We start from the raw sequence: 20,787 nt of genomic DNA on the forward strand, positions 1-20,787 counted from the left end.
GTTCGGGTTTCTCTTTTAGCGAGCATAGGTAGCCTGACTTGACTAGTTGATTACCCCATGCATTTTCCCATGATGATGATCTCGCGCCGTCCCCTACCATCTCAGCGGTGTTTTTGAAACCACCCAAGGAAGCGGAATTGGCCCGTTGTTTCCTTCTCTTTGATCCCCCACGCGTAGGGCAAACTCCCACCGTCCTACAAATGGAAGCTCCGAAATATGCCCTTACAATGCCTTCTCCCCGATCTCTGGTTCCACGAGGTGAATATCCCTCGGGTGCTTGGGTATCGCAAGCTTGCTCTGTCCGGTGGCGTTCACCCACGCTTCCGACCAGCTTTCTCGCGAAGCCGTTATGATTAGGCAAGCAAAAGTTGTGATTTGACGGAGGCATTGCCCTGTCTCTGCTGCTGTGTTCACGCAATTCGCCGCCTTTCCTCGTGCGCTACCCGCTGGCTCGGCGTCTCCTGAAACACTTTTCAGAGTGTGGAATCTGACCCATAAGACCGTTCATCTCCCTTTATAAGCCCCGCAACGCCATACCCATGATGGCAAGCCTCTCGCTCTGTTGTATTTTTTCTTGTTCATCTGCAAGACGCTCCAGCGCGGGAACCCCGTTAAGCCGATAATATTTCCGCACTTTTGGCCAGTCGGTCGCTTGGGCGAGTTCCGCGTCCGTTAGGGGCGTTGGGGTTCCCTTCACATGTTGTCGTAGGTGATCCCAAATGGCTTGTGGCGTTTGTGTTTGGGTCGAGGCCGTTTCTTTCGCGGGTGATGGGCATAAGACGACCTTAATCACGACCAAATCCTTTGTCTTGCCGGGAGATATTCCCCACTTTCGGTAGGCGTCTGCGATCTGGGAGAAGTCAGCACGGTCTCGGCACTCATCAGCGCAGGGGTTGCAGGGAGTACATTGTTGCTTGTGTTCAAGGACACCACGATTTCTGAATGAACATTGGGTGTTCGCAGTGTCCCGTCCAACAACACAATGGCGGCGCTGTAGACAGCGGCGAGGAGGTGGGACCGGGAGATAATGGATGAAGCGTCGATGAAGGCATACTCAAACTCGCTATTCCGAGAGAGCAGTTGTGCGTGAAGAAACTCGCAGTTTGACACGTCCCGGAAAAAAGCAGCATAGATCTGGCAGGTTGGAGGGATGTGTTCGAGATTGAGCGTTTCAAGAGCCATTGTTTCTACTTTGTTGGGATCGATTTTGTTCTTTATATGCAGGTCTTGTCGGTCGTAGTCGGTAAGTACGGGGCAACTCTGAGTTTCGAATGCAGATTATTGGGGTGGTCAGGATTCGGACCGCTTGAGCACGCATGTTTAGATGTGGAGGTTGACTTTGGAGGGGCAGCGAGGGGTTGCCGCATCGTGACCGCCAAGGCCGAAATTAACCCTAACCCAACGTCCCAACCTCCATGGCTCAGCTTGCGAAACCTGTCATCCGATCAGCGGGCCGAACGAGATGAGATGAGATTTTCTTCAAGCAATGCGCACATCACAAACAAGAACCCCTGCGAGAGGCAAGGGGATTGGAACTTGCGACTGGCGACCGAGATGACGCAGCGGTCTAACCAAGCGAATTCTTCACCGCCTGGGCACCTGTCAACCACGCGGCATTCTTTCTGATGTCGTGCCGCGACCCATGTTGATGGAAGCTTTTTTCCCGAGTGGAGATAGCTAAGGTAACTCCCCGGCTGCGTGTTGAGAGAGCCGGTTGCCCAGACTCTGAGGTGGTGCTGTGCGCTGGGCCCGGCCAGAAAACCCGACATTCTGGACGTGGTGCACCCAATTAGCAGATTCTCTTGGCAACAAGGCCAGGGTGCCGCCCCTGAACATCTGGATCTGGGGACGCGGCAATCTCCATTTCCACCCGTCTGCCATCGGCAAAACCCGTCCCACTACCCGAATCCTCAACCCGGCCAACCAACCTGAGGCGCCGGCAGTTTCCCACGTTTCCCACGCGTTCGCATCGTGCGCCGTCCCATCGTAGTAACGACAATTGAAGGGATCTCCCACCGACGCCACGCCGCCCCGAGTTGGCGCGGCACAGCATCACGCCCAAGTACACCGGGGCCTGCCGGTCGCCGAAACATACACACACCATGCCTCAAGCCCGTCCACCCAAACGGCCCAGCGACGACGGCGATGGGCCAGCCGATGTTGTCTCGGCGCCCAAGGTGAAACTGGCGCGTCTCGAGCGTGGGCCAGAAGAGTTTTCCAATGTCGTAAAGAGCAAGCTGCAGTCGTACACACGCACTGGGCAGGCATGCGATCGGTGCAAGGTGAGCGCATGGTGACCCAAAACTTGGTGTTCGTCTCATGTGTTTGGGTTACTGACGTTTTGTTTTGTCTTGATGATGTAGGTTCGCAAAATCCGTTGCGACGCCCTCGCCGAGGGTTGCTCGCACTGCACCACTCAAAACCTCGAATGTTATGTCACGGACCGCGTCACCGGCCGCACCGAGCGGAGAGGCTATCTGCAACAACTCGAGCGCGAGAAGGGTGCCATGCTCCTTCACATTCGCGGCCTCGAAAAACTGCTAGAGAACAACGGTGTCGAAGTAAGGCCGTGGCAGTTCCCCGGATACACGACCACGTACCCGCCAGATATCCCCTGCGACCACCTTGGCGTTCCCGACCCGTCTTTCAAGAATCAATGGCAACAGGTCGGCTTGGTATGGGTGAAGAACAACCCCCAAAAGGCACCATCCAACGGCAGCAGCACCCACACGCCATGGTCGATGCTCGCGTCTAGGCCAAAAGACAGCTATTTGGGTGTGTCCTCGGATAGCGCGCCTCTTAGCTCTATTAAAGGAACGACCCTGTCCATCCTTGGGACCACCATCGACCTCACTTGCTTTGATGCCCCGGACATTGATGAGCCTCCTCCTGGAACCCCGATCGGCTCGCCGCTCTACAACAAGTCTGTTATGGCCCTGCTCCAATCATGCCTCAACATCAACCCCCCGCAAGCCAATGTCGAACTGCCCTCCAGAAATGATGCATTCACATATGCCGAGTGGTATTTCCTCATGGTCTGGCCATTCCTCCCAATCCTACACAAACCGTCCTTCCTTCGACTTGTAAGTCACCTAGTGCTCCTCCATGGCTCTGGGCCCATTGCTGATTCCCGCCACAGTTGACAAGCATTTACGACGATCCGACCTTCAAGCCGACAGTACCAGAGCTGGTCGTTGTGCACATGGTTTTCGCCACCATCTATTTTCAGTACGGCGTTAGAAACCAAGAGGAGCCCGAGAAGCACGCCCAACTCAACGAACTGTCTAACAAACATTACCATTGGAGCTTGAACAAATTCTTTGACCTCGCCACTTCTCAAGCGGTGACGGCTGTCCAGGCCCTGGCCATGATTGTGGCGCATACTCGAAACTTTCCTAAACCCGAGTGCTCCCTGACCGTCGCCAGCTACGCGTTTGGCAAAGCGATCGAGATGAACCTTCACAGAGCTGTCAAGATACCGGGTGGCGGGACAACGATAGACAACGAAGTGCGCAAGAGAGTCTGGTGGACCATCGTCGCCATCCTGTGCACCTTGAATGGCCGGCTAGGCCGCCCGATGCCCATATCGGTAGAGGAGTTTGACGTCGACTTCCCTCTCGCGATCAACGACGAGTACATTGGAGAGGAAGGGATATTGGATCCTTCCAAGATCGGCCATTGCAACTATAGTGTCGGCCTGGCAGGCTTCAAGGTCACGCCTCTCTACATCGAGATGTATTCCAAGATCTATAGCGTGCGGCGCGACCCAAGCAAGTACATCCAGGTGGTCAACCAACTCGAGGAAGCGCTGCACAATATTGTGGACGAGCTCCCTGACGAGCTGAAATTGGACAAGTGCCAGCCCGCGAGCCAAATCTTCGCGCTGTACACTCAAGCCTTCTGTCTCGAGTTCACCCTCTGTCTCAGGCACCCCTCCGTTTGTCTGGCTGATGAGGCCAAAATTTGCACCGAAAACACTAGGATTTGCGAGGAGACGGCTCGGCAGCTTCTCAAAGTGGTCGGGTCGCTGTTCAAGTTGAAGTCATTGGACACAACATGGTACCAGCAAGCGGTTTACGTGGGTGCCATTTTCTCGACACTTGTGGCACACTGGCAACGGCGTCACGAAACGACGGCGTTTGAGGTTGCCGCTCTTCGTGAAGACATGTCACTGTGGTTGAACATCATTGGAGAAATAGGGCGGCTCCTAGGTAAGCCTCCGCAGTGCCTGTCGGCTTCTCACTTGTGGCTAACGCAATAGTAGGCACCGGTAATCGTCTCGCAACCGAAATAGGCGCCATCATCGAGCGGACGATCAATTGGATCGAGCAAGACATGGGTCGTAAGCCTGGGTCACCAGCCGCCCAGACTCCCATCAAGCAGCAATCCCCATCATACCAACAAGGCGCGAAGTCGAAACAACAAACACACAACGCGCTGGTGCCCGGCGGTGCAGCGACCACCAACTCTGAGCAACGTAACAGTGGCACTAGGAACGGAAACTATTACGACCCCAGCGTGGCTGCCCCCGCCACCACTTACCCGCCTCTCAGCTACGGCGATCAGGCCGCTGGCGGGGTTGCGGTTAGCCAGAGCAGTAATGGGGCAGTCGGCTCGACCGAGGGGGCTCAGTATCTCTACGCAGCAGCGTCCGCGGCGGCGGCGGCAACAGCATCGAGCGCGACGGCGGCGATGGAGCAAGCAGCGGCGGCACAAAACCCTTTGATTGCCTTCGCCTCACAGGCGACGCAGCACGTTGCCGGGCAGGCGGCAGATAACTGGCCCACGCAGCCCCCGATGATGACACACAATCCAGCCCCCACCAACACATGGCAAGACTGGACAAATGCCATCCAAGACACCCAAGACCGGTATAGCGCCAACGCCCTCCTCACGCTCAACTCTGGACGGCCGGGTGAGGTTGGCGCCGGCGGGGTCGTTGACCACGTCAACCAAGGCGATGCAATGGCAAGCGCACATACGGGACAGTGGCCACTCCTGCTATTCCATGATGGCTCTGGTGGTGTGAGCGGTCCATGAGGACATTCTTTTTTCTTTGTTTTTATATAATCCTTTCCCCCCACTATTATTGATACCACGGTATATGGATTCTTTCCTTCGGTTAGCATGGATTTGGCTTGCTTGCTGGGTCACCTCTCGTCTGGACTTGGTCTTGACTATCTCTGGAGCCCGGACGATGTTGGCATGGTATAATATCTGGGTCACACACTTCGGAACGGTGGACGGTGTTCGGGAGTTTATAAATGGAAGCAACAGGCAACAACACACTCAGCTGGCTTTTCAATGTTACATGGACTTGGCGCTACGTATTTCCGGGAATGTTTTCAAGGTGTTTGCTGTCCGTGGCGAATTGGACGGGACCACATCTCTAATCGCCTCTGGGTCGAGGCTTTTTTTCTGTGTAGTTCACTCAGGGGGTTATAAAATACAAGGAAGTGCGTGAGGCTGAAAAGACCAACTATGGAAGTTCACTACCTTACCGAGTCTGAAAAACTCTCGACGGTTCGCCCTTTAAACTAATATCATCCCGCTTAAAGAAAAAGAGCAGCTCTGGGTCAGTGAGGAGCGAGAGGTGTTGCTGGCTTGGAGCCTCTAATCCGCACGATTAGCAGCCCACTCCTTCCCTTGAGCTGATAGCTAACCTCTCCAAGCTACCTACCTTCGAAAGCGGTGACTCTATTGCCTAAAGGAACGAATATCTTCAACAAAACAAGACATTCGAGTTTGTACACCGAATAAAGAGGGCTCGTTACCGTAAGCTAATATCTTCCGGCTCGTGGATAGCCGCTTTGCACCGCACAACCGCTTCATGCTTCCGCTACCCCCTGCAACTCCTCACCCCCGATCGCGGCGGAGTCTTACTGTTTGCGATTCTCCTCAAACTGCACCGTCTCCGTTCCAGCTAGAATGCCCTCGCCCTCTTTGGTTTGGCCCGCGTCGCTCACCGATTCGGCCTGTAGGATCGTCTGGTTGCGGCGGCGGCGGCGGCGGATGGTATCATCGGTATAGCGCACGATGGCGAGCGCCAGCCCCGTCGCCAGCACGGCAATGTTGATGCCGAAGCCACGTCGGTACAGCGGGCTGTCGTCCTGCCGGAAGATCTGCGCGCCGTATATGCCGGCGATGTTGGCGCCCATGATGACCCTGAAAAAGGTGGTTAGCGTCCTGGTTTGATGGGGAGAAGAGGGGGGACGTACATTGCCATGGCTAGAGCTCGCACTTCGGAGTCTTCGCAGGCGAGTGACATCCAAGCGATGTTTAGGGGGTGCGAGAAGGTGCCGAACGTCTGTGTCCAGACAACACCGAAATATCGGACGCCCCGGAGGCCGGTGAGCTCGGTGAAGATGCGATTGAATACGTAGCCCAACAGGTGGCAGGAGAAGCCTGCTATGACGGTCTCGCCGCGTTTATTGCTGAGGGTTTTGTCAGATCAACAACTAGCCACCAGCGAAGATGGGATAAGGGGGAGGGATGCGTACAAACGATCAGAAACATAGCTGAAAGCGAACGACACGGGGATCTGAAGGAAGAGGCCGACAGACGCCATCGCATTGCTTCTCAAGGCACCGAAACCAAAACTACTGACGATGGAGGGCGAGTAAGTGTCGAAGGCGCGCTGCGGACCATTATTGGACAGGGTAATCAAGGCATGACACCACAAGCGCCAGTCGGTAAAGGCGCGCTTGAAGGCACCAAGATTGATGTGCTTCTTCTTTTTGCCTTTCATAGGGTCATCCAACAGCACGCGTGTCTGCAAGATATGTAACTCTCGCTTGGTGAAGAATGAGAAATCTGGAAGGAAAGTGGGAGATGGGTTGCGGAACGAGTCGGGCAAGCAGAAGCCGAGGACGAAGCCACTCAGGATTGTGAAGCCACCCATGATGACGAAGAGCCAGAACCAGCCGGCTCGGTCTGCGACGCCACGCATGTGCAAGATTCCGTACGCCAGTAGCTTGGATGATGCCTGGCCGAATTGGTTCCCAAAGTAAAAGAACATGACGCGCTTCGCCGTCTCCTTGCGGGTATACCACGTAGAGAGTGTCCAGAGTCCGCCGGGGATAAAGCCTGATTCCGTAATTCCGAGCAGGAATCTGGTTGCGATGAAGGACCCATAGCTGTTCTGGAAAGCCTGGAAGGTACTGACGGTCCCAAACAGAAACAGCTGGAGTGTGAGCCACTTGCCAGGTCCGACACGGTACAGGATCATGTTGGACGGGATCTCGAACAGCACGATACCCAGCGATAGCATCTGCTGCCCGACGTTGAACTCGTTTTGTGTCACTCCAACATCTTGCATGAAGCGGTCGGTGATGGCGTTGGCAATATTACCACGGTCCAGTTCTGCATTTGAAGTCATGTTAGTCTTATGGCCTATAAGGTGAAGGCATGGCTGGAAAGGTGGACATCATAGCAGGGAGTGGCAAGTACGTACGCAGACAGAAGAAGCCGAGGGTCAGCAATGGCATAATGATGAAGTCTAGTCTACCAAGAACGTGTTATTAAACAGGGGCAGCCAAAACTCAAGGGGCTAGGGACTACAAACTTCCGCTTTGCTTTGGTCTCCTCCTCCGGAGACCAATCACGTTGTAGGGCAAGAGACTCCTCATCCTCGCGGGGCGGCGGATACTGGCCCGGATCCGCCGACTTAATGTCAAAGCCGGACATGTTATCGGGACGTCACACTTTCTCGGATGTCGGCAGTTGTCCCGATGTTTTGGGCCGCGGAGATATTCGCCAAATGATGAAAAGGGAGCCGTTGGGTGGGTGGGTGTGAAAGGGCGGTAGATGACTGCCTAACCAAACACATCATGACTCTAAAGATGCCGGATTTCCGGTGGTCCTTATACCTCCGGCACTCCACGTCCCACGTTCCTCCAGTCATGGGCTGTAGCAAGCCTCATGATGATCCTGTTGGAACGAGATGTTGTGGGCTGCTTCTGGGCGCATATGATAACATCGGCAATGTTCAGCACGCCATATTCCCAGCAGGCGAGCAGGCGTTTTCTATGGGTACATAAAGTCTTGGATAGCTTGGCCGCCCATGTCCAGAAACTTTCATTCTTGCTGCCCCCAAGAGCCTGTACAAGGTACTCCGTTTCCTCCCGCCAACCGCCTCCACACTTGGCACGCTCAAGAACGCGAAGAATCTGCCGATATCGTCCTTCTATTGTTTCAGCCGAAGCTTGGTTCATATGGCGCCATCTCAGCCTCCGATGCTTCCAGTGTGGGGGTTTCGGAAACAGCTGTTTCTATATCTTGGCTGCGTTGGGTACATGGCGACTACATTACGCCGGTGAGGCTGCACTTGCGGCAGAGACAAGCGGAAAACGTGTATTTACCCTCGACGAACGACTACTGATATGATAACATGGCTGATATATTAGAAACTCGAAAACAATAGAACGATACGCGCAGTCACGACCATCTCGACGAGGTTCAACGCCCCCGCGCCGCGGCGAATAGCTCCTCAGCATGCAACTTGGCAAACGCCGACAAAAGCCGGATCAAGCTCTTTTTCGAGCATGCCATGCCTTCTTGGCCCTTGGCGAGCGTCCCCGTGGATATGCCAAGTGTGGTTGTCAGCATCGCCAAGAGAGGAGTGAATGGTTGGGAGAGTTCAGTTGGTGGTGAGCGGGCTTCTTCCATTTGCAGGGACGAACATTGGTGGGCTACGAAACTTAATGGGGACTCGGCGAGGCGAATTCGACCATGCGCGGGAGTGGACATCAGCGAGGGCGGTGCGCCGCCGTCACTCGGCTGCTGTTGGCCCGATGGCCGGACTGGGCGGGACTTTTTGAAATGTCGTATTCGGTGAATCTCGACAAGGAGATGGAGGAGGCCTTACAGCACGCACATATTGGTTGGATTCAGTTCGGATTCTGCAGCAGGGGAAGCTTTGCCCGCGGCTGGCAAAGTCTGATCTGAATCGAGCTGTGGTGTCGTTGAAGCGACGAAAGGTCCACAAGGGTCTAGAACGTCTCTCTCGCCAAAAAAAAAAAAAACATCCGAACTCCTCCAAATGGAGGTGCCCCCAAAACCTTCAACTGTAAGAAAGGAAAGAAAGCCATTCGAAAGCCCAAAGCCTTCTTTTTATTTAACTTTGTCTCTCTTCTTTTATTTATTTTGCTTTGGTTTCTTTCCCTCTTTTTTTTCTTTTTTTCTTTTTAATTCTTTCTCTTCTCTTGAATTTCTTGCTCCCTTTCGAGTTCGGCTTTTTTTTTTTTGCCAGACAGTGCATGGCTGCATGACATACCCTAACCCTCCAGTTGGCGATTGACGGCAACGCCCCTGTGCCCCTGACGGCCTGCAGGGGTCGCGCCAAGCCCCTGGACAGGACGCGGGACCCTTTCGACATTTCCATTTTCGTCCGTTTCACTTTGCCCAACAACCGTCAGCAGCATCTCCAGTCGTTTGCTTCTTTTCTTTGTATTTTTTTTTACCATTTTCTTGCCTTACACAAGCACGGGCAGCGAGCGCGCCCGATGCTGTTGTCTTGATGACGCGTCTGACCCCAACGGCGCTCCTCCGCCATGCCCTGCGATTTCTAATCCCACTGTCGATCGCACTGACTGTCTATCTCTACCTCTATCCGGTCTTCAGCACATGCGCATTCCCGCTACCGCCGAGCCAGAGCAGTTCTTCCGTTTCAGCAGACACCGGGCGAGCAGCATTTGTGGAAACTGCCAAATTGCACTGGCACTCCGCCACAGGCGCCGCTGAGAACCCGAACTCGACTATCTTCGTCCCATCGCGACCACTTGCGCCGTTCCGACTTCTCGCACTCGGTGACCCCCAACTCGAAGGCGATACATCCATTCCGACCGATTATCTGGGCGTCTTCCCCCACGCAAAGAGCTTGTTCCGACATGTGACGTTCAAGTCGGACCATTCGTCGTTGCGACAGCGCATCCGCCAGAGCTTCCACGACATCGTCGACATCTTCTTCGAGGATACTTTCGATGCGCTTGAGTCGCTCCGCAAACGCATCGACCTAGTCGGCAATGACTACTACCTCGCGCACATCTACCGTACAGTACATTGGTGGTCACGCCCCACCCATGTAACCGTGCTCGGCGATCTGTTGGGCAGCCAGTGGGTCGACGACAACGAGTTCTACCGTCGCGCTAGCCGCTACTGGGACCGCGTCTTTCGTGGAGCGGAGCGCGTGCCGGACGATGTGGCTGCCTATCCGGCGGAAGAGTACGACTTGGCTGGTAGTCTTGGAGGTGGACCTTTCAATGAATCGACCGTCTGGACTCGGCGCATCATCAACGTTGCTGGAAACCACGATATTGGCTATGCGGGAGACATTAACGACGAGAGGACTGAGCGGTTCGAGTCCGCGTTTGGCAAGGTCAACTACGAACTCCGCTTCGAGCTGCCCCTGGCAAACACATCCGTCGCCGAGACCACCTTCGAGGCTGGCGCCAGCTCGAACCGTCTGGTACCCGAACTGCGCATTGTCGTACTGAACGACATGAACCTCGACACCCCCGCCATCTCCACGAAACTGCAGGACGAAACGTACTCATTCATCAACAACGTAATTAACACCGCCGCCGCCGTCGAATTCGAAGGCCACTTCACCGTCATCCTGACTCACATCCCGTTGTACAAGCCCGAAGGTGTCTGCGTCGACGACCCGTTCTTCGACTTCCACGACCACGACGGCAGTCTCAGGGAGCAGAACCAGCTAAGCGCCGCCGCCAGCAAGGGATTCCTCGAGGGCATCCTAGGCATGTCGGGCAACGCCAAGGCAGCCGGTCGTGGGCGTGGCAGGCCGGGCATCATCCTAAACGGGCACGACCACGAGGGTTGCGATACATGGCACTACATCAACCAGTCCATCCCAGAGGCCGACCAGCGAGCGTGGGAGGTGAAGCGATGGCGGCAGGCGAATGGGGCCGGTATCGTTGGCCAGGATCAGCTCCCCGGCGTTCGGGAGGTCACCGTTCGCAGCATGATGGGTGGGTTTGGCGGCAATGCCGGCCTGCTGAGCATCTGGTTTGACGAGGCCAGCTGGGAATGGAAGACGGAGTATGCCGCGTGCCCCCTCGGGACCCAGCATTTGTGGTGGTTTGTGCATATCTTGGATCTGATCGTCGTCGTCGGCATCTTCCTCTTTGCTGTTGCGACGGTGCTGTCCGCCCTCGGATTTAACGTGGACAAGTCAGTGGAGAGGTCGGTGGCGAGGCTGTGTACACCTCAGAGGAAGGTTGCCGGCCCTGACACCCCCGTGAAGGGAGCCGACGTGGTCAACGGCGCCGGCCCGGGGTAGTGGGCCGGACCGTTATTGTATTGATCAGTATGTATTTCCACATGTATAGAGATTACACATAATTACACGTCTACATATGGCCATCTCACGGCAGCCATTGCACCATCGCCGCGCTAGTGTACACCAGTTTGTGGGAGATAAGGTTTGGCCGAAGTAATTTGCCCTTATTCAGACAGCCCATTCTTATAAACTCGGCATCAACAACAAAACGTCGGGACTAGAACTAAAGCACCGCGAGGGCAACTCAAAACACCAAAAGAGTCGCGCCAAACCGTAACCTGGCGCAGAAGGTCCAGACACGTCTGATGCGCAAGAAATGAAGACACCGGTTGGCTTGGCCAAGGAAGAACCAAAACCTCCAGCAGTCAAGCCCCGACCCCAACAGCATGTTCTCTCCCCTAAATCGTTTCAAGCCCATTCACCAAATCCCCAATACTGCCGAGGATCGGCCCTGAACAGGTATCCCGCGATAGGACTAACTAGGCATGAGCCTGTTCACTGTCCTGTTCATTGGCGCTCAAGCTGTGCCCGAAATGATCGTTAGCGTCGGCCGCCGACTGGATGTATCACTGTTGGCGAACTTACCGGTGGACGTCATTCATGGCGGACTGGAGGTCTTCTGCCATTTCTGACCGAACTTGCATCTGCTCCTGCATCTGCTCCTGCATCTGTTCCTGCTGCTGCACCTGCTGCTGCTGGTGCGAGCACTCGGTCTCCCGCATGTTCATGTGCTCTTGGTGCTGCTCCCGGTCTAGATTCTGCCAACCGTTCATCTGCTCCATCTCGTCAGCTTGGACATCGGATCCATCCATGTGCGACCGGGCGTAATTTTGGTTTTGGCGCATGGCACTGTGCTGCTGGGCATCGATGTCTGCGGATTCGTTTTCTGGCCTCTGGTTGTACTTCTCATGGTTCCTCACTTGCCGAACCTTCTCCGCCCGCCACATAGAGTCTGCGGCCTGTTGCTTCTGGACGTTCACTGGATTCTCTCTGTCCGTGGACAGGGACATCTGGCTCTTGTCCTGGTGGGCGTTGGCGGTGTACTCCATCGTTCCCTGTTGTTGCTCGCCATGTTCGAGTTTGGCTCGCTGGTCCCAAGTCTGACCAAAGACCTTGAAAAGCTCGCGGGCTTTGACTGCGAAGTTGTTGATCTTGTTCTCCGAGCGACTGACGCCCGTAGCCGCACCGTGGTCCTGGATGTCCATGGTCTTTTGTTGAACAGCGGGTATCTCGCTGGAGCAAGACATGACCGAGCCCTCGCCACTGAGCTGAGGCTCGGTAGCCTTTGTGAGTTGAATCATCCCTTCGGACTGCCTATGGGGAGCTGTGGCGGCGGCGAGATCGGGCTTGATGTCATGCTCGTGGTCCAAAGACATCTGCTGGGAAACGCTCAACGACGCATCCTCCATCATCTCCTGCTGGACCGGCTGGTTCGAAGAGGCAACCCTTTTCATGGAGGGATGCATGGAGTCGGGGGATGACCCCTTCCCGTGAACATCCCGAGTAGTATCGAGATTGTCTGCGTTCGCTCCCGGGGCATTGGGGTCACCCTGAGACTTGATCCACGGCAGCGCATTGGTGGTGCTAGCCGCAAGAGCAAGGGTAACTGCAACACGGGCGATATGCATGTTGAAGGGCTCGAAGGGTAAAGCTGAGTTGGGATTCAAGGCTGATGTCTCTGGACTGATGGCTTGGAAGCTTAAAGCTAGGAATGGAGGTGAGGGTTCGAGGCGCCGTTGTTAATGGTTAAGGAGAAGACACGAGCAGAGGAAGGGGTTTATATACATGAGTTTGGCCAATTCGTAGTTGAACTCTCCGAGGCTTTCAGATCGCCTCACCGGATAACGGTATTCTGGTCAACAGGGGTTCTGTTTGCCTCCGAGCCGCGTTGAACGATCTTTGAAATATGCTGTTTGGCGAGGACAAGGTAAGTACCCATATGATATCCGTCAATGTCCGGGGCGTGACGGACAAACTCGACACTCTAGCTAAGCCAAAGTATCGAGAGGTGAAGGCACTTCCCACACTCCGCCTTCCGTTTGAAAAGCCCACGAAGTTCCATGCGTGGCGGGACTTGGTGACATCCGCGAGGGTCCATGCAGCAGGCGGCTTAAGGGGAGCAAACACAGACCAGGAGGAACAGTAGTGAGGGCCCTTTGCTCTCTTTGGACTAACTTTCCAAGACCGCCCCACCGCCTCCGTCAGCGACAGCAGTTGTCGGAGCGTGCACAGCGAGACCGTATTCTTACACATTGAATGCTTCTCGGCTCCGGGGGTAGCTCTCTCCCATCTCAAGTGGGTCATTGGTTTTAGACCAGTTGTTTGGTAAGCCAGGTAGGTCGAGCAGGGTGGATAGAGTTTGGCGTCGTCCTGGTGTTCATTTTCTCCGCCGAGTTCTTGCTATGGGGGGCGGGGACACTGTCGTCTGATTTGAAACCGAGGTTGTTAGACGGTTGCTGGTTGACCCGTGCCTTGTCCGACGTTACCGTAAAAACGATAACTGGGCGGCTACGCCTGGAAAGTTTTCTGTGCACTCAACTGTGTTATGATACGTGTTTGTACTTCCGTGTGTCCCGTTGGCCGCCCGACGGATACACGTACTACTTGAGGTATTCATTGAGGAAGAGATCTGGCAAGTGGATCTGTGGGAGAGTGACCCCTGGTTCGGATGTTGTACATTTTAGTATTGTATGAGGTGTATGGTACAAAGCCGAGAAGCTTAGTCTCCCGGGCCATTACGGTCGTCTGCAGCTCACACCCTGTTGTACACAACTTTGTGCTCCGGATGAACCTGGAGAGAGAAAGTGGGGTTTGAGTTTGTTGACACATGGCCGAAGGCAACGCCAGGCCCCGCGCCATTAGTTGCGCTTGGTTTCGCTGTCACTGGGGCCCCCACCCTTCTGTTCTTCCGGCGGGGTGAACCAGCCGAAAAAAGACGACTTCATGCTCTTCATGGCCTCCTTTTGGGCCTTCTCCATGGCTTCTTGTTCCTCCTTGAGCCACTTCTCGCCGTTCTTGCGGATTTCCTCCTCGAGCATCAAATAGTTACGCATGCCGCGCTCACGCGCGATATCCTGCAACATCTTTCCCTTGGCGAACGCCTCCTGGGGGTTCTCTTCCCCCTCAGGAGCTACCATCAGACTCATGTTACTCGGCTTGAGGCCGAGATGGCTACTGAGCCAGCTCACGCCGCTTCCGCGGGAAGACTTGGCCTGGACCCGTTTGTTGTGCTCCGCGCGAGCAAGAGCTTCCCGGCGGGCAAACTCGGTGGGGATGTGGTGGCCATCAAAGGACTTGATGACTTTGCGCACATCGTCGTACTGCATTGTGTGGATGAATTCCAGGAGCGGGACCAGAGACACCAGCTCCTTGTCCTTCGGGTCTCCAGTCCACTTGGGCAGAATGATGGCATTTTCGGGCTGCTCGCGCACGTGCTTGGCGTTGGTGTCGATGACGATCACCTTTGATAGATCGCGGTTGAGATATGACAGATCCTATGCCACGGTTAGCATGTGAGGTACTGGTCGGGCGCAACGTTGCCGCCGGTGTCGATCGGCACTACCGTACCTTGATGATTTCACCGTCCTTGTACTTGGTGGCCTCGCGGAATAACGGCCACATGATGAAACGGTACGGGTCAAGCTTGCGCACCAGGGGTTCCCCATTGGCGAACGGGACGGTGGTGAAGAGGACGATCTCGTAATACTGGCTGAGGTAGTGCAAAAAGTAGTCCACGCCCGGGCGTTTCGCCACCCGCCAGCCATGGTCTCGCGACCACTCGCTGTGCACTAGCATGTCCTCCAAGCTGATGCACAGTGTGTAGGGTCGCTCAAAGGATGGGTCGGGGTCGGGGAGGAGCTTTTCGAAGGCTGGTTCCTGGTAGTACGTCACGGTATCACCCATACGGGCCATGGCGCGCTTCCACCAAAGACCAATGTCCCAGCCGTTGGGCACCTCGGGGTTCTTTGACAATTCCTCCTCGTCCCAATCTCTGCCAAGGTACGCCACACCAACGACGGCGGACAGACCAGTGAAGCCGAGGGCCCACAATGTGAGCTTCTGGCGGCGGCGTTCTGTCGATGAGACGTACGCTGACGCGGGCAGCTCGCCCTTGCCTCGGCCCCCTCCACCACCGGCCTTTTGCGCCACTTCCTCCTCAATGGCGGCCAGCGCAGACTTGTTAGTTGCGCCCGAGGTTTCATATTCGAGCGTCGATGGGATGCCTTGTGTGAGGTTGGGAAGCTTGGATAGGTCTGGTATCGGTTGTTCACTCGGTTCTTGGGGGGCGGCAGCGTCGTCCGCCTGTTGATGAGCGGGCTCTTTCGGAGGTTCGGGGGTAGGTTTGGGACTGCTGGGTGGTGGCTGTGACGGTTTTTGTGCGGCTTGGTTTGGTGATGTCGCGAATCGCGCTGGTAGCGGTTTATTGTTCTTTGCCATACCTCGACTCCAAATGGCAGGCAGACTCCGCGGTCGAAGCGTAGATGGGGCCGAGAGGGTCGCCGCTCGGAGGCTTGCTGCCGGGCGCGCGGCGGCTCGCGACAGCATCATGACTGCTGCCCCGTTCGGGTCTGGGAGGCTCTGCAAGCAGGGATCCAAAATCTATCCGTTTCAGAGATGGCCCAGGTGCAATTGACTGCCCCTGGTGTTCGAGATGCAAGAGAAACTTAAGTTGTCATCCGGGCCGCTGGTCGTCAACTCCAAACCTGCAAAAAATCCACCCTCGGCCTTGCAGCGCTCTTTTGGAATCTGATGGACTTTTCTGCCCTGCACCAAGCACGGACCACTAAGCTAGCCAAATGTGACCAGCTTTGTGGAACTGAGTTTCGTCATGGTTCGAATTGGGCTGCGAGGGTGGGTGGGCAATCCTCGGAGCCATCTTCGGCCCTCCACTCAGGGTCTGCGACCCCCATCGTTCAGGCGCCCCATTTTTATTCGCCCCGCCAAATCTGGAAGTTCTTCAAGGTGGCGGCATGTCTCCGAGTTCGCCCACATCAGATTCAAACCCTCAAGTCGCAACTCCCCAATTCTAGGAGTTTTGCCTATCCATTAACTCTTTCTTGATCCATCCTTTTTCGGAGCGTCGCTGTCTCCTACGTCAGTTTCTGCGCCGATAAATATTTCCTTGAGACCGCGCAAATCTACTTCGGTTCCATGTCTCGCGCGTCTCGGACCTCCTCTCCTTGTCAACACCCAACTCTCTCTCTTCTCGACCCTACCAGCGATGTTCACCGCGGATGCATTCTAGGGGGTGGCTCGATTGCTGTGTATTCATAGTGCCTGCCATGGGACGCCTCCCCCCGAGTATTACTTCCTCCGAGTATACCGAGTCTGCGCGCAGCCATCAACCTCACGTCTGCCCAGATCCTTCTGCGCTGCACCAACAACGCTACCTAAAGACACGACACCTCTATCCCCACGCACCGCCCCTTGCAAACGGCCACGATGCCCAAAGGCAAAGCGAAAGGGCAGGGGAAATGGAAACACAGAAATAAAGGGAAGGGGGGTACGCCAAGGGCAGACCGCAACCCTCCCGCTCCGCCTGCTGGCCCAAGTCATCCAACCCGTCCGAGCCCGGATGGCCCGTCGAACCCCGGAGACGAAATTCCCGAGCTTTCGATGGATGGCCTGACGCTCTGTGACCCTGACCCGACCGAAGCACCGGCGCTGATTCCACCCAAGAAAAAAAAGAAGCAGCCGTTTCGGTTCTTGGATTTGCCTCCGGAACTGCGCATTGAAGTGTACACGCACTTCGTTATGGCCGATGATGTCGTCGACCTCAACACAGAAAACCACAAGTACATCCGCAAAAAACTATCCATACTCAAGACCTGCAAACTCATATACCATGAAGCCTCAGACGTGTTCTACGGCAAAAACACGTTTCGAATCTTCCCTACGCAAGGTGGTCGTTACTTTAAGACTAAGAAGCCGCTGCTTGCGCGACTGAAGCCGCATCAGCGTAGGATGCTGACCTCGCTGGAATTGCGCCTCGGCCCGGGTTGGACTAACCCCCCACGCGGGTGGGTAGTGAACCCGGCGCTAGGTCTTCACGATTGCGTCAATGTGCAGAAGTTGACTGTTGTTTCCGAGATCGATCCGAGTGAGAGCTACTACGAGGGATACCGCAAGGCTGACGGATGGTATGAGGAATTTTGCAAAGTTCTGCTGCGCAATGTTCTGACAGAAATACCGTCCCTGACCAGCGTCCACTTTGATGGAGGACCTGGGGTTAAGAAAAAGGGCGTTATGGTCGCGGGCCTTATCCAGACCGCGGAAGATATGGGGAAAACGATCCGCTGGGGTCCCGTGAGGGGTTGGACGGATCAAGATGAGGATGAAGAGCATGGACATGGGGTTGGGGACCATGCTGAAATGGCCTGAGCGGGTACAGCGACGCCATCGTAATATATAGGCTATGGACTCCGAAAGGGGCCGTGTATGACTTGACACTAGCGCTACAAACCACTCAAAGTCTGAATAATATTCACCGCTTCACGCCTGGTTCCTGTAACAATGTCATGAGCGCCAGCAACGCTCCTGATGAGCCCGACGTTCGCCCCCGCATACGTTGCGGTCCACCCATCGGGACCCCATGCGGAATCCCCTTTGCTGACGGCATCATCGTGGCGCTTCTTGATATCTTCGAACGTGGCGCCGGCTTGCTTCTCGGCCCAGCTTCGGTTGACAATCGTGCGCGGGCTGAACTGCTCGGGCCAGCCAAAAGTACCGCGGAGATGGTTGTACAGGTGGGTCCTGACGGTGTTTGCGCCGCCGTCGGTCGCCCTCACCACCTCGTCCTGGTACCCCTTCTTGATGCGGGCCTCCTGAGAGGCGAGGAACCGCGTGCCCATGGCCACGCCCGCCGCACCGACCCCCAACGCTGCCACAACGCCTCGTCCGTCGGCGACACCACCGGCGGCGATGAGGGGGATGCCCGACTCCCGCGTCGCATCGGCGATCTCGGGTAGCAGCGTGATGAAGCCGCTGCCGTCGGACGTGCGGCCATGCCCGCCGGCTTCGGCACCCTGGACGACGAGAACGTCCGGTGGGGATGCGCTCCGTACGGCGTCGAGCGCCTCTTGCAGCGTCCCGATCTGGAGCCAAATCTTCGTGTCTGGCGATCCCCCGCGCAGTCGCTGAGTCCAGACATCAACATCTGTCTGCCCGTTCCGAGGAGCAAAGAGCCAAACTGCCGCCGGCCGGTGCTGAGAGACCGCCAAGGCCGAGACATCGAGGTTCCCATTCCAAATCTGGAAGCCCACTCCAACCGGGAGCGTGCTTCCGTGCTGAGGGATGCTGGATGACGCGATCAAACCCTTTGCCGTTTCCAAGTCCGCCGCCGTGCTCTCCGGCTTCTCACCCGGGCCGATAAAGCCAAATCCACCGGCGGAGGACACGGCGACAGCCAGCTCGGGACCCGACATGACCCGCATCGGCGCGCCTACGATGAGCGGGGCGGCGGTCCACGGGTATGCTACTCTGAGCTGATCCCGAAGGGTTACGGATTGAAGTTTGTCTTCCATGATTAGATCTGACGCAGTGGTGCTCATACTTTTTCTTGAGGGTGATTTGGCATTGATGAGTTTAGAGTGTGGTTGATGACCGAATTCCAGGCGGAGGAGGCGGGGGCCGTGGGGTTGACTCAAGGGTGTGGTGCTCCCTTTCCGCCGATTCCCGTACGGGTAGCTCGGTGATTCGGCTATTGGCACATGTGTTGACAAGGCAGGTCGACGGTTTCCGAAACCTAAAACCGAGGCCCATCGCCTTTGACATCGAGTCATTTTGGGCAGGCCAAATTGTGGTTTTGGGAAGGCGACGTGGGGTTGAGGTGGTGACAGGGGTTGAAGCTGGAGATGTTTAAGTCGTCCAGTGCATGTGCATGGTCTGCCACCCGTCAGCCCCAGCGCCACTTCCCCGTCCACATGCATTACTGATCAAGTATTAATCAGAGCTGCAACAATGGGAACGTCGGATTGGCTGCCGTCTTCTGGGCTGGCTGTTTCTTGTCCTGTCGTCCCATCAAGATGGATATTTGACGGCCAGACCAAGCGACCTCGGGGGCACCGAGGATTCCATTAAGAGACTAAAATATAGTTCCCTTCCGGATTTGGCTCAGCGCTGTGCGGAGGCGCTCGTTCGATCGATTGACTGTCCGACCTATCGAATGCTCCCTCCCCCCTTTTCACTAAGTTGGCCCCAAGTCTACTCAGGCCGTGGCTGTTGCTGTCAACCGAGAAATTATGACAAAATTACCACGAGGCCAATTGAGAGCCTGTCAGCCCAGATTAGTACCTAGGTAGGGATGATGGTCTAGGCCTTTCCGGACATTTCTGCGCAGGATCGACGATGCCGTGCTCTAGTGTAGTCTACCTTAGGTACCTTAGGCTAGCGACTCGCGATATCACCGGGCTACCGTGGCGCGCCCGTGTTTTCGGGAAACCAGGAAGACGGGACAGTTACCCGACATTCAAGATCGCCAACCAGGGGCCCTCGTGGCTCGCTTGGCGGTGTCTTCCACATCCCTGTTTCAATGGTGTCAACGGAACGACCGGGGGCACCCGCCCACTTGCCGAAAGGGGGTTGCTGTTCGCGGCGCCAACGCTTTTTTCTCCCCCATGAGATTAGTGTATGTACTTGGGTGAGGTACTTGAGGCACTTCGGGTTTGCGTTTGGGGCTGAGGTGGGTTGTGAGCTGGAAAGAGGTGGTTTTGCGATGGATTAGAAATTTTTAGAATCATCAGATGGAGGGCACTGGGGGTCCGGCGGCCCAGGTTCTCCCCTCCAGTCTGTGCCCGATACATGTATTCAAGGCGGCGCCGACTGAGGTGTGATAACAGGAGGTACTGGGTAACCTGGCATGCTTCTCTTCAACCACGCCACGAGCCGTGTCTCAAGTCGCCAACGGACTTCGCAGCTTCGTCGTGCTCAGATCTCCCCTAGAACTTGGAAAGATCGTGGTGCAGGTTCACGAGTAGGGCGCTTGGATTGCTTCGAGTTATCGATGTGGGCGACACTTGACCGCTTTTAGCCTGGCGTGCATGGAACATCCGCAGGATCGTTTGAATGGATGACATGGCGGTTGCGTTGCTTGTCTGTGCTCGTGCAGCAACAACCCCTCAATGCAACCACGGGACGACCTCGTGGGGCGGCAGGGTTTGAGACAGGAACCGGAGGGACCAGGCCCTCGCGAGGAGTAAGCCACGCAAACGAGTGGGATTTCCATCTTGCTCAGTTATCTACGGGGACTGTAAGGCGCGGTTCTGTAAGACCTTTGGACAAGCAAGCTGTTAAACGGAAGGAAATTGGACTCGACACACAACACCTCCCGTTTGCACACGGTCAAGGGGAGAGAGAAGGCTGACGCAGAGGGGTTGCAAGTGTTGCCGTTCCGTGCAGGCGGTTGGACTCGTGTTGCCTGTGCTTTGACGCCAGCTAGCGTTTCTCGAGCTTTGACTTTGTCCCGTTACGGTTAAGGGATGCTCGCTCAG

At 55.8% G+C, this 20,787-nt stretch overlaps 9 protein-coding genes across 9 annotated transcripts; 4 read left to right on the forward strand and 5 right to left on the reverse strand.

Annotated features, from left to right (window-relative positions):
* Positions 1 to 194: 194 nt before the first annotated feature.
* On the reverse strand, positions 195 to 1,336 carry F5144DRAFT_84943 (kinase binding protein CGI-121-domain-containing protein). Its single transcript, XM_066793470.1, has 2 exons — positions 907 to 1,336; positions 195 to 850 (listed from the first exon to the last, which is right to left on the reverse strand). The coding sequence occupies exons 1-2, from the start codon at positions 1,180 to 1,182 to the stop codon at positions 515 to 517; spliced, it is 612 nt and encodes a 203-aa protein (XP_066649689.1). The 5' UTR covers positions 1,183 to 1,336; the 3' UTR covers positions 195 to 514.
* A 600-nt stretch (positions 1,337 to 1,936) lies between these two features.
* F5144DRAFT_84957 (uncharacterized protein) lies at positions 1,937 to 5,538 on the forward strand. The gene is made up of 4 exons (XM_066793472.1): positions 1,937 to 2,282; positions 2,364 to 3,083; positions 3,140 to 4,211; positions 4,265 to 5,538. The coding sequence occupies exons 1-4, from the start codon at positions 2,103 to 2,105 to the stop codon at positions 5,038 to 5,040; spliced, it is 2,748 nt and encodes a 915-aa protein (XP_066649690.1). The 5' UTR covers positions 1,937 to 2,102; the 3' UTR covers positions 5,041 to 5,538.
* Position 5,539: 1 nt separating this feature from the next.
* F5144DRAFT_85005 (major facilitator superfamily domain-containing protein) lies at positions 5,540 to 7,803 on the reverse strand. Its single transcript, XM_066793473.1, has 5 exons — positions 7,565 to 7,803; positions 7,454 to 7,503; positions 6,501 to 7,362; positions 6,219 to 6,434; positions 5,540 to 6,165 (listed from the first exon to the last, which is right to left on the reverse strand). Exons 1-5 carry the CDS (start codon positions 7,684 to 7,686, stop codon positions 5,880 to 5,882), a joined length of 1,536 nt encoding a protein of 511 aa, XP_066649691.1. The 5' UTR covers positions 7,687 to 7,803; the 3' UTR covers positions 5,540 to 5,879.
* Positions 7,804 to 8,975, forward strand: F5144DRAFT_85009 (uncharacterized protein). Its single transcript, XM_066793474.1, has 2 exons — positions 7,804 to 8,352; positions 8,423 to 8,975. Exons 1-2 carry the CDS (start codon positions 7,921 to 7,923, stop codon positions 8,834 to 8,836), a joined length of 846 nt encoding a protein of 281 aa, XP_066649692.1. The 5' UTR covers positions 7,804 to 7,920; the 3' UTR covers positions 8,837 to 8,975.
* Positions 8,976 to 9,108: 133 nt separating this feature from the next.
* Positions 9,109 to 11,382, forward strand: F5144DRAFT_559288 (uncharacterized protein). The gene has a single exon (XM_066788134.1). It carries the CDS (start codon positions 9,518 to 9,520, stop codon positions 11,297 to 11,299), a length of 1,782 nt encoding a protein of 593 aa, XP_066649693.1. The 5' UTR covers positions 9,109 to 9,517; the 3' UTR covers positions 11,300 to 11,382.
* Positions 11,383 to 11,446: 64 nt separating this feature from the next.
* On the reverse strand, positions 11,447 to 13,025 carry F5144DRAFT_85017 (uncharacterized protein). The gene is made up of 2 exons (XM_066793475.1): positions 11,885 to 13,025; positions 11,447 to 11,821 (listed from the first exon to the last, which is right to left on the reverse strand). The coding sequence occupies exons 1-2, from the start codon at positions 12,925 to 12,927 to the stop codon at positions 11,779 to 11,781; spliced, it is 1,086 nt and encodes a 361-aa protein (XP_066649694.1). The 5' UTR covers positions 12,928 to 13,025; the 3' UTR covers positions 11,447 to 11,778.
* Positions 13,026 to 13,873: 848 nt separating this feature from the next.
* On the reverse strand, positions 13,874 to 15,947 carry F5144DRAFT_85020 (HAD-like domain-containing protein). The gene is made up of 2 exons (XM_066793476.1): positions 14,867 to 15,947; positions 13,874 to 14,793 (listed from the first exon to the last, which is right to left on the reverse strand). The coding sequence occupies exons 1-2, from the start codon at positions 15,845 to 15,847 to the stop codon at positions 14,158 to 14,160; spliced, it is 1,617 nt and encodes a 538-aa protein (XP_066649695.1). The 5' UTR covers positions 15,848 to 15,947; the 3' UTR covers positions 13,874 to 14,157.
* Positions 15,948 to 16,251: 304 nt separating this feature from the next.
* Positions 16,252 to 17,514, forward strand: F5144DRAFT_525313 (uncharacterized protein; the record flags this gene model as incomplete). Its single annotated transcript, XM_066786803.1, has 2 exons — positions 16,252 to 17,370; positions 17,484 to 17,514. The coding sequence occupies exons 1-2, from the start codon at positions 16,742 to 16,744 to the stop codon at positions 17,512 to 17,514; spliced, it is 660 nt and encodes a 219-aa protein (XP_066649696.1). The 5' UTR covers positions 16,252 to 16,741.
* Positions 17,515 to 17,754: 240 nt separating this feature from the next.
* On the reverse strand, positions 17,755 to 19,080 carry F5144DRAFT_479756 (uncharacterized protein; the record flags this gene model as incomplete). Its single annotated transcript, XM_066785187.1, has 1 exon — positions 17,755 to 19,080. The coding sequence occupies one exon, from the start codon at positions 19,078 to 19,080 to the stop codon at positions 17,755 to 17,757; it is 1,326 nt and encodes a 441-aa protein (XP_066649697.1).
* Positions 19,081 to 20,787: the final 1,707 nt, after the last annotated feature.

Source organism: Chaetomium tenue, assembly GCF_020726465.1.
Source record: "Chaetomium tenue strain MPI-SDFR-AT-0079 chromosome Unknown F5144scaffold_1, whole genome shotgun sequence".
NCBI lineage: Eukaryota > Fungi > Ascomycota > Sordariomycetes > Sordariales > Chaetomiaceae > Chaetomium > Chaetomium tenue.

Excerpts from the sequence above, each read along its gene's own strand:
- F5144DRAFT_84943 (XM_066793470.1), bottom strand. The coding sequence starts at position 1,182 with ATGGCTCTTGAAACGCTCAATCTCGAACACATCCCTCCAACCTGCCAG. Across the intron at positions 851-906 it reads CCTTGAACACAAGCAACAAT|ATCGCAGACGCCTACCGAAA; the intron begins GTACTCCCTGCA and ends GACTTCTCCCAG.
- F5144DRAFT_84957 (XM_066793472.1), top strand. The coding sequence starts at position 2,103 with ATGCCTCAAGCCCGTCCACCCAAACGGCCCAGCGACGACGGCGATGGG. Across the intron at positions 3,084-3,139 it reads AACCGTCCTTCCTTCGACTT|TTGACAAGCATTTACGACGA; the intron begins GTAAGTCACCTA and ends TTCCCGCCACAG. Across the intron at positions 4,212-4,264 it reads AGAAATAGGGCGGCTCCTAG|GCACCGGTAATCGTCTCGCA; the intron begins GTAAGCCTCCGC and ends ACGCAATAGTAG.
- F5144DRAFT_85005 (XM_066793473.1), bottom strand. The coding sequence starts at position 7,686 with ATGTCCGGCTTTGACATTAAGTCGGCGGATCCGGGCCAGTATCCGCCG. Across the intron at positions 7,504-7,564 it reads GAGACCAAAGCAAAGCGGAA|ACTAGACTTCATCATTATGC; the intron begins GTTTGTAGTCCC and ends CGTTCTTGGTAG. Across the intron at positions 6,435-6,500 it reads AGCTATGTTTCTGATCGTTT|CAATAAACGCGGCGAGACCG; the intron begins GTACGCATCCCT and ends CAAAACCCTCAG.
- F5144DRAFT_85009 (XM_066793474.1), top strand. The coding sequence starts at position 7,921 with ATGATGATCCTGTTGGAACGAGATGTTGTGGGCTGCTTCTGGGCGCAT. Across the intron at positions 8,353-8,422 it reads CAGAGACAAGCGGAAAACGT|AACGATACGCGCAGTCACGA; the intron begins GTATTTACCCTC and ends CGAAAACAATAG.
- F5144DRAFT_559288 (XM_066788134.1), top strand. The coding sequence starts at position 9,518 with ATGACGCGTCTGACCCCAACGGCGCTCCTCCGCCATGCCCTGCGATTT.
- F5144DRAFT_85017 (XM_066793475.1), bottom strand. The coding sequence starts at position 12,927 with ATGCATATCGCCCGTGTTGCAGTTACCCTTGCTCTTGCGGCTAGCACC. Across the intron at positions 11,822-11,884 it reads GCCATGAATGACGTCCACCG|CTTGAGCGCCAATGAACAGG; the intron begins GTAAGTTCGCCA and ends TTTCGGGCACAG.
- F5144DRAFT_85020 (XM_066793476.1), bottom strand. The coding sequence starts at position 15,847 with ATGATGCTGTCGCGAGCCGCCGCGCGCCCGGCAGCAAGCCTCCGAGCG. Across the intron at positions 14,794-14,866 it reads AGGACGGTGAAATCATCAAG|GATCTGTCATATCTCAACCG; the intron begins GTACGGTAGTGC and ends ACCGTGGCATAG.